This window comes from Chiloscyllium plagiosum, unplaced genomic scaffold (assembly GCF_037043375.1).
Source record: "Chiloscyllium plagiosum isolate Xiang-an unplaced genomic scaffold, Cpla_swu_hap1 HiC_scaffold_24, whole genome shotgun sequence".
Taxonomy (NCBI): domain Eukaryota; kingdom Metazoa; phylum Chordata; class Chondrichthyes; order Orectolobiformes; family Hemiscylliidae; genus Chiloscyllium; species Chiloscyllium plagiosum.
The window spans coordinates 1703252-1719297 of NW_028270162.1; the positions used below are offsets into that span (position 1 = coordinate 1703252).

General features: G+C 42.6%; 1 protein-coding gene across 5 annotated transcripts in view; it reads left to right on the forward strand.

The window, feature by feature from the left end:
* rilpl1 (Rab interacting lysosomal protein-like 1) overlaps window positions 1-16046 on the forward strand; it is a 52635-nt gene that overhangs the window by 23962 nt on the left and 12627 nt on the right. For 3 of the 5 annotated variants that reach the window (XM_043692642.2, XM_043692641.2, XM_087999819.1), the window contains exons 3-7: window positions 5481-5602; window positions 10267-10488; window positions 11986-12042; window positions 14606-14775; window positions 14877-14975. In XM_043692642.2, the coding sequence (XP_043548577.2) occupies window positions 5481-5602; window positions 10267-10488; window positions 11986-12042; window positions 14606-14775; window positions 14877-14975 (670 nt within the window). The remainder of the gene's footprint in view (window positions 1-5480; window positions 5603-10266; window positions 10489-11985; window positions 12043-14605; window positions 14776-14876; window positions 14976-16046) is intronic. The other 2 variants (XM_043692644.2, XM_043692643.2) reach the window with 1 other exon arrangement.

Here is a 16046-nt window from a genome sequence, read left to right on the forward strand (position 1 = left end):
TGGATGTAAAAGATGTGATCAGGTTAGGCCATACAGGTGCACGATCCTTTATCCAAAATGCTCGGGACCAGCTTGTTTTAAGAATTCAGAATTTTTGTATTTCAGAATAAATGATAGTTTGGTGAAATTTTTAAAAATCTTACTGGAGGAATACACTCGCTAAATAAAATGGGGCCTTGAGAAAGAATCGAGGCCTGCCGGTGCTGGGCCCCACCCCACCCGTTGCATCTGGTGACACGCATTGAGTGGGTGGTGACTTGGGTTAACTGTTTGCACGCCAAACAACCTTGTTAAAGAGAAAAAAAACTCCACAAAAAAGCCTTCGAGATTTTGGATAAAGATTGTCTACCTACACTTCGTTGACTTAGCTTGACACTTTGACTTCTAATAATGTTCACACTTACATAGAATACTTTATCTTAGCATGCTTCAAGCAATGAGTGCCTTGACATTTTGAAGTGCATTGCAACTCCAGTCTGTATTTTCAGAATGCTGAGATGTGATGTGAGGACTGAAATAGAAACAGAATTCAAAATCTATCTTCGAAACATGCAAGGGACCCACTGACATTAAACTGTAAAGTTATTTTTGTCCCCTGGGTGCTAAGCTGAGACACAATCTTGTGGACCTCTTCTGCTCTCTCTCACTCCAACAGCTATTACACACACTCAGAGGTGAACTAGAACTTGCAGAGGGCATTATTTCAAATACTGGGCATGATAAAAATCTTGGCAGTCTGTCACCTAAAAATATAATGCCTGCACCTTAATGGATAAATCCAATTCTGAGTTTCTTGTTAGCCCGTGATGACGTATATTTATCCTGCAATATATGGAAAGACATTAAAATACCAAAGGTCACGTCATTATTGAAGTGATGTGTATATTGTTACCACCAACAAAACATCCAATAATAATAATTAGCGCAAGTAACTTTGAACACTGTGTGTATGAGAAAGATCTAGTCTGGACTCTGGCCTAAACTGTTGGTTGCAGATGTCCACAGTGACAGAGAAGCTAAAACTCTGTTTAATGGATGGAATACAGATTTTGCACACACCTTCCCCTGCTTTCAATAGATAGTAAATTTGATAAAACCAGCATTTCTCTCAATCTTTTCAGTTTTCTTATGGAACAGGACAGGTTAAAGTTATTTCCACTCTCAGTGAAATGGGAGTGAGAAATAGGTTCACTCCAAATTTAGTGCTTCCCAGTTCCTGGTGCAAATTAGAGTTGACTATTAATTCTCTGCAGGCTGTTGGCTATATCAATGTCACACTGGATATTTTATTAATTGAATCCATAATCAAGAGCATACTATGTCCTGAACTGAATTAGATTAGATTAGATTACTTAGTGTGGAAACAGGCCCTTCACCCCAACAAGTCCACACCGACCTGCCGAAGCGCAACCCACCCAGACCCATTCCCCTACATTTACCCCTTCACCTAACACTATGGGCAATTTAGCATGGCCAATTCACCTAACCTGCACATTTTTGGACTGTGGGAGGAGCACCCGGAGGAAACCCATGCAGACACGGGGAGAATGTGCAAACTCCACACAGATAGTCGCCTGAGGTGGGAATTGAACCTGGGTCTCTGGCGCTGTGAGGCAGCAGTGCTAACCACTGTGCCACCGTGCTGCCCTCAAAACAGCATTTAACAGTCTTGTTACAGAGAGGAACTATTATTGGACGCTTTCTAGCAGGAGTTTGCAGCGTAATCTGGGTCTGTGTTATGGGATCTGAAGCTCATGGCTTCAGCTGATGCCTTACAGGCTGAGAAATTCACACCCAGAATAGTATGTGGGTCTGCAATGCATCATCATTCTAATACTCTGCTGGTAGTATGACCAGATGGACAATTGATCTTTAAAAATCATAACCAGTATTTATTTCCTGTCTCATACTTAATGATTCATAATCAAATATTTGTGTCAACCTTTCAAATAAGTCTGGTTTGAAAGATTTGTTCTTCAGGGGCCAAATCCAGAATACCTTCAGTCCTATTTTTACTTACTCTGAAACTCTCATTATTTAACAGAGGTGTTTTCTGCAGGTTTAAAGGATCTTGAGAGTACCTTGTTTTTTGTGACATCTCCCTGTCCTCGGCCCAATATACCACAACCAATTCAACACATTATGTAAATAAATCAGTGCTCGTAATTGGAATATTTGACCTAAAGCGGGAGGCTGAACAGGCTGCAGCTATTTTCCCTGGAGTGTCGGAGGCTGAGGGGTGACGTTTTAGAGGTTTATAAAACCATGAGTGGCATGGATAGAGTAAATAGACAAGATCTTTTCCCTGGGGTAGGGGAGTCCAAACCTACAGGGCATAGGTTTGAGGTGAGAGTTGAAAGATTTAAAAGGAAACCGGAAAGAACTGTGGATACTGTAAATCAGTAACAAAAACTGAAGTTGCTGGAAAAGCACAGCAGATCTAGTGACATCTGTGAAGAGAAATCAAAGTTAACATTTCAGATTGGGTAACCCTTAGAATTGATGGTAGCTAGGAAAATGTCAGTTTATATGCAGAAGTTAGGGTGGGGGGGAGAGGGGAGAGGAGTAAATGATAGGTAGAATAGAGCCCAAAGAGAGCGAAGAAACTTTAGACAAAGGAGCCAATAATGATCTGACTGGGAGGGTGGATAGCTGTTAATGGAGACTATTAGTGGCTAACAATAGTTCGTGTGTAATGGCAGACTATGTGGTAACAAGGAGAAAGTGAGGATTGCAGATGCTGGAGATCAGAGTCAAAATGTGTGGCAGTAGTGTGGTGCGAATGACCTGGTGTGTATAGTAGGGGTCTAGGACATGGGGGAGTTCAGGCCCTAAAATTCTTGAACTCCATATTGGGTTTGAGGGCTGCAGAGTCCTCAAGCGGAAAATGAGGTGCTATTCTTCTAGCTTTGCTTGAGCACTGCAACAAGCCTGAGACAGTGATATTGCCTGGGCAAGAGGGTGGTGTTTTAAAGTGGCAGGCAACTGGAAGCTCAGGGTTGTTTTTGCAGGCAGAATATAAATGTCCCACGAAGTAGTCAGCCAGTCTACGCTTAGTTTCCCCAATTTAGAGGAGATCACATTGCGAGAGTAAATGCAGTGAGAAGTGCAGATTCACCTGGAAGGTACGTTGGGTTCTTGGATACTGAGGAGGGAGGATGAAAATGGGCAGGTGTCATACCTTCAGCAGTTGCAGGGGTAGCTTCTGTGGAGGGGTGTTGGGTGTGAAGGAAGAGTGGTCCAGGGTGTCCCAGAGGAAATGGTCCCTGCAAAAGGCGGACAAGGGAGGGGTGGAGAATATGTCTGGTGGTGGAATCTCACTTGAAATGAGACAGAAATGGTGGCTGATGATCTTCTGGATGTGTACGTTGGTGGGATGGTAGGTAAGGACAAAGGGGAACTCTATTGCTGTTGTAGGTGGGAAGAAGGGGAATGCAGGAGATGGGTCAGGCCCAGTTGAGTGCCCACTTGACAATGGTGCTGGGGAATCCTCAGTTGAGAAAGAAGGTGGACATTTCAGAAGCTCCCTTGTCGAAGTGGCCTCATCATAACAAAGGCAATGGAATGGAGTCTTCTTGCAACTGCTGATGGTGTGACACCTGCCCATTTACCCCCTCCCTCCTCGGTATCCAAGGGCCCAAATGTACCTTTCAGGTGAAGCAGCACTTTACATGCACTTTTCACAATCCAACCTACTGCATTCACAGCTCACAATGTGGTCTCTTCTACACTGGGGAAACGAAGAATAGACTGGGTGACTGCTTTGCAGAACCATCTACATTTTGCCCGCAAAAAGTCTCGAGCTTCCAGTTGCCTGCCACTTTAACACCCCAGCCTGTTAGCTGGCCAACACCTCTGTCTCAGGCTTGCTACAATGCTGCAGTGAAGTTCAGCGCTAACTGGAAGAACAGCACCTCATTTTCCGCTTGGGGACTCCGGACCCAATATAGAGTTCAATAATTTTAGGGGCTGAACTCTCCCATGTCCTAGCCCCCTACCACAAAAACCAGGCCTTGTTATCACATAGCCTGTCATTACACCATACCTATTCACCACTAACAGTCTCCATTAACAGCTATTCTGCCTCCCAGCCAGATTGTTATCGACTCCTTTGTCTGTAGAATTGTTCTTCACTCTCTTTGGGTTGTTTGCTTTCTTATTGTTTATTCCTATCCTGTTCTCCCTGTCTATCTTCTGCATGTAAACCAACATTTTCCAAGCTACCATCAGTTCTGAAGAACAGTCAGTGGACCTGAAATGGTAACTTTGATTTGGTGTCGGATCTTCGTGTGACCATCCTCCAAGATGGACTTTGGCATACGCAACAACGCAGAGTGGCTGAGCAGAGGCTGATACACTCTTCTTTCTGTCTCTCTCTCTGTCACGCACTCTCTCACGCACCCTCTTTTCTCTCTCTCTCTCTCTCTGTCTCTCTCTCACACTCACATACACACTCATGCAGACCCTTTCTCATTCACACAGCACATATGCCCTGCACACAGCCATTCACAGGTTTATCCTCCATCTCTCTCTCATGCTGTACCAGGCACTCACTCTCTCTTCTCGCTCCCTCACTCCCCCTCTTGCTCCCTCCCCGACTCAAGGTTGGAATACCGACAGACTCTAACCTCACACCTTTAATGTGTTGTCTGGACTGAGATGTCACACTTTTTTTTATTAAACCTCAAATTTTCTTGGGAATGTGCCTTGAAAGAAGTTCTGGGATTTACATATTAACGAACCAAAACCTGCAACCCATTTTTTTTTTTTAGATTAGATTAGATTACTTACAGTGTGGAAACAGGCCCTTCGGCCCAACAAGTCCACACCGACCCGCCGAAGCGCAACCCACCCATACCCCTACATTTACCCCTTACCCAACACTACGAGCAATTTAGCATGGCCAATTCACCTTCCCTGCACATCTTTGGACTGTGGGAGGAAACCGGAGCACCCGGAGGAAACCCACACAAACACGGGGAGAACGTGCAAACTCCACACAGTCAGTCGCCTGAGGCGGGAATTGAACCCGGGTCTCTGGCGCTGTGAGACAGCAGTGCTAACCACTGTGCCACCGTGCCGCCCATTTTAAAAGATGAAAGACTTAACAGCAATCTCGGTTTTTGTTTAGTATATTGTATCAGGTGCATGACACAATAATCTTTTACTATAAATTCTGTGTCTTATAACCTTGTCCCACTAGTTACCTGATGAAGGAGCAGCACTCCAAAAGTTAGTATTTACAAATAAACCTATTGGACTATAACCTGGTATTGTGATTTTTAAGATCTCATCATATTCATGTGACCCAGTGAATATCAGTCTCACCTGAGGCACAATGTCAAGCAAAATACATGGCTTTGAATCATGAACGTAGGGTTATCAGTAAAAACCAATGATGCTCACATCATCAAAATGGATTAAAATCCTTTCCATTGGCAATCACCAACAGTCATGTGCTGATTTCTCTTGTCTTTTAGCTGGGATGTCAGAAAGAGAATGGCAAGTGATGAAGAAGCTAAAGGAAGTGGTTGATAAACAGCGGGATGAGCTCAGAGCTAAAGACCGAGAATTAACTCTCAAAAACGAAGATGTTGAAGCCGTAAGTGTTTGTCTCTTCAGCCTGGACTGAAATTAATGTATGGGGGTCTAGATTAGAGTGGTTCTGGAAAAGCACAGCAGGTCAGGCAGCATCCGAAGAGCAGGAAAATCAACGTTTCGGGCAAAAGCCCTTCATCAGGGATAGAGGCAGGATGCCTGCAGAGTGGAGAGATGAAATTAATGTACCTCTAATGCATGTCATGTCAATGTTAATTGTACACACGAAGGGGAAGTCATATTGGACTCAACATGAACTCTGTTTCTCTCTCCACAGTTGTTGCCAGGCCTGCTGAGTTTCTCCTGCAATTTGTTTTAATTTCTGAATAGCAGGTTCTCTGCTAGGGACCTGGTGCTGGAAATTCTGAAATGTGGGCACCCCATGTCACATTCCCTCAAAGCTGCACAGCTGCTTCGAGGATCCACAAACACCGATTACCACATCAATTAATTGACTTTTGGTTTTGGAATTTGCTAACGCACAGGGACCTGAGGTCTGTGCAAGAGAAGAATTTCAAGGGAGTAACAACTACATTTACTGTGCCACTGGGCTGTGACCAAGTCCCACATTCACTGGAGTTCAGCTTGTTTGTCTGAGCAGGGTAGTCTGTTATGGGTGTTATGTAATAATTTCAAAAATAGGAGCAGGAGTAGGCATGCTCTACTATTTAAGAGAGTGCTGATTTACTACACCGACTGCAATACTCCCAACTATACTGACAAATTGAGAATCTCTCGATAGCAGTCCTTTACGTTCCCAATAAATGAGAATCTCAGTTCCTTAGAAAATTCAAAGATTCACAACCCTCTGAGTGAGGAAATGTCTCCTCCATCCTTAATGGCCAGCCCCTTATTCAGTTGCTGGAATCCTGTTTTCTAGACTCTAGCCAGGAGTAATCATCAATTACCATATCAAACCTGTTAAGAGTTTTAAATATTTCAATGAGATCAGCTCTATAAAATCCCAGGACCTCTTTCAAGTCACATTTTAGAGATAACCTAAGGTTTTATAAAAAGGAAAAGGTGACATCTCAGCTCAGACAAACATAGGTGTGAGGTTAGAGCCTGTCTTGAGTCAGACTGGTTCTTTTTCCAAAGTAGTAATTTATCAAATGTTACATGGATTGACTGCCTGCATTTGCTGTCTGCAGATTGTGTACTTTTTGAACAAATTAGAATGTATCTGCAATTAAGTTCTGCAAGTACAAATTCAACCATAGACACGTGTGTGTGTGTGTGTGTGTATATGTATACTTGGCATAGTGTGTGCGTGAGTGTGACAGAGTGTATGCCTCTGAGAGGGTGTGTGCGTAGGTGTGTGTGTGTGTTTGAGAGAGTGTGTCTATGAGAGAGGGTCTATGTGAGTGTGAGAGTATGTAATGGTGTGTGTGTGAGTGTATCGTGCAGTGAGGTCACCTGTAGTGTGATATGAACCCAAGGTCCCAGTTGAGGCCACCCTCATGGGTACTGAACTTCGCTATCAGCCTTTGCTTGGCTACTCTGCATTGTTGTGTATCTCGAAGTCACGTGAAGATCCCAGGCTGCAGCTAAAGTGTTCCCTGCCTCAGAGAGAACATCTCTGCCTGGTGATTGTTGTGCGGTGTCCATTCATCTGTTGTCATAGCGTCTGCTTGGTCTCATCAATGTACCATGCCTTGGGGCATCCTTGTCTGCCATGTATGAGATAGACAACATTGGCCGAGTGATATGACTACCTGCTGTGTGTATGGTGGGTGGTGTCCCCATGTGTAATGGTAGTATCCATGTTGATACTCTGACACTTCTTGCAGTGGTTGCCATTGACAGGGTTGTATGGTCTTGTTGTCAATGTTATTTTGAAGGCTGGGCAATTTGCTGTGGACAATGGTCTGTTTAAGGTTTGGCGGTTATTTAAAGTTGAGAAGTGGAGGCATAGGGAAAGTCTTGGCGAGGTGCTCATCCCCATCGATAATGTGTTGCAGGCTGCAAAGTACTTCTAAATGGTAAAGACTGCAGGTTAGGAAGGTGATGTTCAAGAAGCTTTGCTATATTACTGCTGCATTTATAGGTAACACACACTGCAAATTCTGTGTTGGTGGTGGAGTGAGTGAGTGTTGAAGATGGTGGATGTGGTGTCAATCAGTTGAGCTGCTTTGATGTGGATAGTGTTGAGCTTCTTGAGTGTTGTCGGAGCTGTACCCATTCAGGCGAGTGGGACCATTGCATCACACTCCTGACTTGTGCCTTTGAAATGATGAACAGGCTTTGCAGACGCAGAATGTGAGTTTTTCACTGTGGCATTCCTAGCCTGTGACCGATAGAGCTGTGGGAATTGAAACATAGAAGATACCAGGAGTAGGCCATTCAACCCCTCAAGTCTGCTCTACTATTCAGTACAGTCCTGGCTAACCATGAAACTCAATTTTCCTAATCCTGCCCCCTCCCCCCCCATATCCCTTGATCCTTTTAGCCACAAGAGCTATATCTATTTCCTTCTTGAAAACACATATTTTGGCCTCAACCACTTTTGATGATAGTGACTTCCAGAGGCTCACCACTCTCTGGGTGAAGAAATTTCTCCTCATCTCAGTCCTAAAAGGTTTTCTCCTTATCCTTAAACCATGACCCCGGCTGTGGATTCTCCCACCATCGGGAACATCCTTCCTTCCTGTTCAGTCCTGTTTGAATTTTATAGGTTTCTATGAGATCCCTCCTCATTCTATTAAACTCCAGTGAATACAATCCTAATGGACTCAACCTCTCCTCCTGCTTCAGTCCTGCCATCCCAGGAATCAATTTGATAAACATTTTCTGCACTCCCTCGATAGCAGGCACATCCTTTCTCGGACCAAACCTGCATACAATATTCCAGCTGTGGTCTCACCAATGCCCTATCTAATTGCAGCAAGATGTCCATGTTCCTGTACTCAAATCCTCGCCCTATAAACAACCCTCTAAGTGAAGAAATTTCTCCTTATCTCCATCCTAAATGGCCAGCCCCTTGTCCTGTTACTGGAATCCTGTTTTCTAGACTCTTGCCAGGAGCAATCAGCAATTACCATATAAAACCTGTTAAGAGTTTTAAATATTTCAATGAGATCAACTCTATAAAATCCCAGAACTTCTTTCAAGTCACATTCTAGAAACACAGTTTGCCTTCTTCACTGCCTGCTGCACCCACACACCTACTTTCAGCAGGAAAGTCAGGAAACTCAGGTCTCATTGAACATTCCCCCCTCTCAATTTACAGCCATTCAACTAATTGTTTGCCTTTCTATTTTTGTTACCAAAGTGGATAACCTCAATTTTCCAGATTATAGTGTATCTGCGATGTATTTGTCCACCCACTCAGTCGGTCCACATTATGTTGCAACACCTCTGCCTCCTCCTCACAGCTCAGTCTCCCATCCAGCTTCATGTTATCTGCAAATTTGGAAATATTGCACTTAGTTCCCTTGTGTAAATCATTAACATGCACTGTGAATTGCTGGGATTCCTGAAGTACTCAGTTAATCACTGCCTGCCATTCACATAAAGATCCATTTATTCCTTCTCTTTGTTTCCTATCTGCTAACCAATTTTCTATTCATTTCAATACAGCATCCCCAATCCCACGCACTTTTAATTTTACACGAGTCTTTTACATAGGACTTTTCAAACGTCCAAATAAACCACATCCACTGGCTCTCCCTTATCGACTCAACTAGTTATATCTTTGAAGAATGCCAGGAGTGATAGAGATGTACAGCACAGAAACAGATCCTTCTGTCCAATGCTGACCAGATAGCCGAAATTGATCTAATCCCATTTGCCAGTATTTGGCCCATATCCTGCTGATTTCCTTTTTATAAATCTATGCTGACTCTGTCTGATTCTTCTGTTGTTTTCTAAGTGCTCTGCTATAACATCCTTAAGAATTGACTCTAGCATCTTCCCCACTACCGACATCAGGTACAATGGTCTATAATTCCCTGTTCTCTCTCTACCTTCCTTTTAAACTAGTGGGGCTACATTAGGTAGCCTCCAATTTGTAGGAATTGTTCCAAACATCAAGAATCTTGGATTTTTACATTCGTTTTTTGAAAGGTCATTGACATGCTTTTTCCTGCATGGATGCTGTTTAACCTGTTAGGTATTCCCAGAATTTTTTGCTTCTGTATCAGGGTAATCAAGTTTATCACAGCGCTTCTACCTATTCCGATAATTATTCAGTGACCTTTTACTGTGCAAATTTACTGTTTAATGTTGAGCATGAAGCTGAGTGTGTCACCTGATGATTTCTGGTGATTGAGCCTCGACTGTGACTCTGTGGATAACACTCTCACTTCTGGGTTGCAAGGATTTTGTTTCAAGGTCCAGTCCACGGATTGGGATCCTTAATCTGGTTTAGCATTCCCTGTGGATTCTGAGAGTGCTCACTGTCAGGGATCCTATCATTCAGAAGAGAAATTCACATGGTTCAAATCTGTACTGGTTCTTAGCTGGCATCAAAACAGATAATGTACTCAAGTCTTAACTGGTGACACTTTGTTATATACATGTATAATGAAGAAATAGTTTGCTCTAAATATCTGAAGATGTTGTTGTCTTTAGGATGGGGTTATAACGTGTCGCAGTCTTCTGGATTTGAGTGTAACGTTTCACTGACCCTTTCACTGAGTGATGCCCTGGTCGTTCTATCCCTTTCAGTTACAGCTGCAGCAGAACAGGCTGATGAAGATAAACCATGAGCTGCGACACAAGGTGACAGTGATCGATGCACAGGGGAAAGGGTTGATTGAGCAGAAGGTGGAGCTTGAAACCACTTTGCAGACCAAAGAACAGGAAATGGGAAACATGAGAATGGAAATTGGGAAGCTGAGGGAGAAATTCCATGGACAGCCCACACAAAATGGAGATGACCAATTGAAGGTATATTGTTTCTTTCCTTATGCCTGAGAATATTCTGGGATCTTGAGTGGTTCAGTATAATTATTCACCAAGTAAGAATGGTTCAAGTTTCATCTTTCCATTATCTACTAGAGAGCAGTGCACTAAGTCATCTACTGGAAAGTGCATTTGTATGTTTAGCAAGTGAAGGCAAGATCAAGGCAGATGTGACGCCCCTGTCGTCAAACAGTTCAAGGTGCACACAGTGTAAAATTGGAAAATTGATGTCTTCTGCATAGAGGGGGATAGAGTTACTAGTGTCCCATTCAACTACTGTAGGCCTGTGTGCTCAGTTGATTTATTTGGTGGTACATTTGGGCCTCATTGTTTATTTGTGCCTTGGGAATGCTTCCAGCAGGACAGGCAGACTCAGACTCTGGGTTAGTGTTCAGAGCTGGAGCCTTTCACACAGGTGAACATGGGTGTGCACACTCTGCACAAGTTCCTAACTGGGCATCAGGGAAACAGCTGCAGCTTCAAAATGTGCTATCAATGGACAAACCATGACACCACCAGCAAATCACCCTTTGATTTCATTCATTCAGTTTCCTACAGCTGTGGGCATTACAACAAAAACTTAGATTTCAGAAACCCATTTCGTGAACTCAGTGAATGATGAGCTTCTGATGTCTTCAGTGTTGTGATATTAGAAAAGAAAGCTAATTTGCACGCAAGGGATCCTTGAGGGGTTTCCTGTTTAAGACCGAGCTGAGAAGGAATTTCTGATCTGAGGGTAGTTAATCTGTAAAATTATTTTCTACAGAAGGTTTTCAGGACTGGATCGTTAAGTGTGTTCAAGGTTGAGACAGACAGATTTCTAGTCAGTAAAGGAATCAAAGGTACTGTGAATAAGGCAGGAAAGTGGAGTTGAGGATGAGCAGATCAACCATGATCTCATTGGTAGTACAGACTTGATGGACCGAATGGCCTGCCAAAGGTCTTTTTGACGAGATCAACAGGATTCAATGAAATCAATCAGTTGCGATTACTGTTCTAAACATTAAATAGGCTGTGAAGTGCTTTGGATCATTTCAGGATAGAAATGTAGATTTGTTGTGTTCTTTCTGTTTTTATCAAGCATGGGGAATGAATGGCTCTTTGCAGCAGTTCAGATTTACATACAACCTCAAGTCCAGAATCAAAGCTGGGATTTATTTGACCGCACTGGTGTGTTTATATTGTGGATCCATTTTTGAGGACAAATGGGATTTCTTCAGTTTTCCACACTTACTCTGAAGCATTTGCCTTGAATGTGTTTCCTTGGCTTTATGTTCAGAGAACCTACATTTAGATAAAAAAGAAGTAGGATTCATTTCTGTGGCTGTTATGTGAAGTATATTTCTAGGGCATGCAAAAGATCTGATTTCTGAAATGTTCTAATGTTCCTTCAGTGTGTAACTGGCAGCTTTAACCACATTCACTGCCTATGGACAGGAGTCTGTCTGAGTAATCTATCGTTGCTCTCTTCATTGCTTTCAGGTACAGCAGCTTGCTTTCTTCCCGAACATTGAGGAATGTGAAAGGGAGTATTTCATGGTAATGCTTTAGTCGTGTTACAGTTTGCTGTGTGCACATCCAAGGTTGAGCTGTTTTGCCTGTGGACAATTATGTTTGTGTTTTAAATCTCACCTTATAATGTGTGAAATAGTAAAATTTGCGCTATGTATTAAAACTAATTTGAAAACAAAACAAAAGCGATATTCCTGAGGACTGCTTTACTCATATTAGCTGAGCATGTGTTGGATAGTGGAGTTCAGAGCTGACCTTTGTGTTTGTGGTAAAGAAAAGTTTGCTAAGGTGAAACTGCAAATAAAACCCTCGAGGAGGGAGGATGTTTGGAAATGTATACTTGCCTCCAGTATATAATTGCTTCTTTAACATGCCGTTGACATTTTTAAAAGGCCAAATATTTCAGTAACATGGAGACCATTCTGCCTTTCCAACCCCTTCAGCTTAACCAAATACAAAAGACTGCTCATTCGTTTGTACGTTTTGATTTGCACCCAGAGTGTAGAGATGAATGTTGAGGCAGGAGTGATGGATGCTGGCGTCAGGCTGGATAGTCCTGGAATAGAGGGTTGAACCACTTCCTGTCCTCTCTCTCTTTGGCCCACGATGGGTCCGAGTGTAATTTCAGCACCTACTGATCCCACAAACTCCAATAACATTCAGGACGTAAGTGGCAATATCATGGGAAAATCATCACCACCTAGTCTCTCATCACCCTGGCTCAGGTATGTATTGTCCCCTCCTTCACTGTCGCTGGGTCAAAATCCTGGAACTCTTTCCCTAACGACACTGGCACTGAAACACCCCACAACTGCAGTGGTTCAAGCAGACAGTTCAGCACTATCTTTGGAGAGACCCATGAACATTAATTATTTTAAAAATATCATTTTATCAAAATGAATTCTGCTTAATAACAAGGACAAGGTCACTTTGGTATCTGAGACATTCTTTTCAGCAGAAAGTAAGAGGCCAGGGGGTGGTGTTGACACTGCAGTTGGAATTAACCTTGTCAGCTCTGGTTCAGTTCTCCCATAGAATGACCTATGTTCTACTTTCTGACATTCCAGCTGTTTTAATGCACTACTGCAGTGTTTTTCTCTGTGTTCTGGCTCAAGAACCTGGTTAGTGCTGATGTTCTACTACGATGTGAGATACCACCACACAAACTTCCAAAACGTAGCACAGATGTAGCAAAGAGTGTTTGTAAGTTTGAAAGCTCTGCAGTTTTAATTTTGAAAATATAAGTATATGTATAGAAATAAAATCAACTACCTTTAGTAATTATGACTTTCAGCATCAGTAAGTACAGATTATCTGGAATACAAACATTTATCAGGTTTACCTTTTTGTAGAATATACAATGGAGAAGGGGGCCACTCAGCCAAAGTAAATTATCTCCACTTTTATGATCCACACCTTTACCAGACCTGGCCTAAATATGACTCCAGACCCACAGTAAGCTGCCTTCTGAAATGGCATAGCAAGCCACTCAGTTTGAGGGAAAGGTAACAAATGCAGTCTTGTCAGTGACATCTACAACCCACCAGAGAATGTAAAAAAAAATTCTGCCTCCACTTGACCCTGCCTTCCCTGTGAACCTTTACAATTTGTCCCATGGTATCCATTCCATAGATTGTTCAATCACGGCACTGATTATATTGAGCTGTCTCTCGTTTTTCCAATTGCAAGTGTGTTTATTGGACTGCTGAATGATATTTTATTTTCAAATGTTCTAACCGCCAGGTGGATTTTGGAGGGAGAGCCATACATTGCAACTTGAAGTTAAAACGTGATTCAGCTACAGCTGAGCTCTTTCACATTGAGATGTTGACCCACCTGATAAAAGTTTTGCTGTGTGGGTTATATTGATAGTTTTCTTGCGACTTTGTCCATTATCAATTGGCCTGTTGTCTGGACAACTAAATTGGTTGCTGTGCCACTTCAGAGACCACAGAACTTCTACAGATAGTATGGGACAGGAATCATCCATTGACAAGGATGGCAGGTTGCCTCTCCTAGTGGACTTTGGTAACATTAAGTTTTTATGAACAAACCCAGAGCATTTGTTGTGCGATTTAAATTTGTGCAGATTGCTTCCCCTTCAGCTGTGTTTTGGTTGTGTTTGATGGCCTTTTGTAACCAGAGGAGGTATTACATTGCATAACCCTGACATGGCTTTGTTGATCCATTTGTACTAACTGATTTATTTCCTTAAAGACAACTTGCCTTTTCTTGGGATTGTGACAGCTCCATGTTGTGGCATTTGCTCTCAGTAGATGTCACATCATTGCTTGCTCATGACATCATGAGAAACATTTATGGCAGTTCTTTCCTGTCTCCTCCTTGGAGACAAAGATCTGCCCCTTTTCAAAGAATTTGAATTGGTTTGTCTTTGTATTTTTTTTGCCAATGATGTAGTGAACTTGGGGGCACAGATGACGATCTAAAAATAATTGGGTCGATTGGTGCAGCTAATGGTGTGGACTTTTATGTTATTGAACTAAATGTTACTTAGGACATTGGGAGTGAGTGATACTCTCTGTTGCTAGTAATTATTGGGTAAATGTTGACAAATACGTTTTTTTAACAGACAGAGCCGGACAGTGAAGAAGACTTTCAATCTGATAAGGCGCTTTTAGATTTAAATGACCCTAACCGACCTCGCTTCACATTACAAGAGCTGAGGGATGTCCTTCATGAAAGGAATGAGCTGAAGGCCAAGGTGTTCCTCCTTCAGGAAGAGATGGCTTATTACAAAAGGTAGAGAGACTTGTTCCTCCTACCTGGGTTTTTGTACTTGGATTGTCATCCTTCACTCTGTCACAAAAGGCTCATGTTAACGATCCACCTTGTTTTCACAGTGAAGAATTGGAGGAAGACAACGGGCCCTCAAACCCCCCTCCAACCCCACAATTACAGCCAAAGCCAGCAACCCAGCCAGAATCTGGTATCAGACGACTGTAAGTGAAGCCAGCTTCCCTTTTTGCATGATTCCGTTTAAAAGATTCACTGTCTGCTTCTGTTACTGATTTGGTGCATGTGCCTAATTTGAATGAAGGTTGTGTAGCACAGGGACCTGCAGATCAAATTCTTTTACTTTATTCGCCAGGGATACCAAGTCCTGTTGGGAATGAATGGCTTCCCTTTGTATTCACTCATCCTTACTCAGGGAGGGTTGGAGCCCAGCAATATCTGAAATATTCAGAAGCTGCTCGACATCTCGTAACATCAGCATTGAATCTCATGGACCTGCTTGGCCAATACGGAACATGATTTCACAATTTACATAGCAACTTTCAATTCTTAAAACCTGTTTTGTTGTTCAGTTTGATCAGGTAAATTCCATTTACCCAGCTTAGCTTTGTATCCCTGAATACATTTAACAAAAATCTGTTGATTTTAGTCTTGAATGTCCAGAATTTACAATATTTAAGGAGGTGGGGGGGGTAGGTGGAGTTCCAGATTTCCATTATGTTTAGGTCTCGAAGTAGATCTGCCATAATAATGAACAAAGAACTGTGGATACTGGAAATCTTCTCAAAATAAGGATTGCTGGAGAAACTCAACAGATCTGGCAGCATCTGTCGAGGAAAAAAAGTTAATATTTTGCGAATGTGACCATGGGTAACTGCTGACGACCCAAGTGTTGTTAGACTCTGCTACGTTTCTCCAGCACTCTTGTTTTGAGAAGATGAACTGTGATGTTAACTTTCTTTGATAGAATGTGGGCATCGCTGGCAAGGCCTGCATTTGTTGCCTATCCCCAATTTCCCATGAATTGAGTGGCTTTTTAATTTTTGCAGCAGACAGTAACATCTTTGTTGGTGTCACCAGTAGGCCAGACCAGCTAAGGACAGTGGATTTGCCTTGCTGAGGACATCAGTGAACCAAATGGTTTTTAATGGCAATCAATGAACATCTCATGGTCACCACAGCTGAACTAGTTTGCAGTTTGAGATGTTTTTCCCCAGCTGTCTTGTGGAATTTGAACCCGGGCATCCAGAGCATTAAGCTGGGTCTCTGATTTGCTA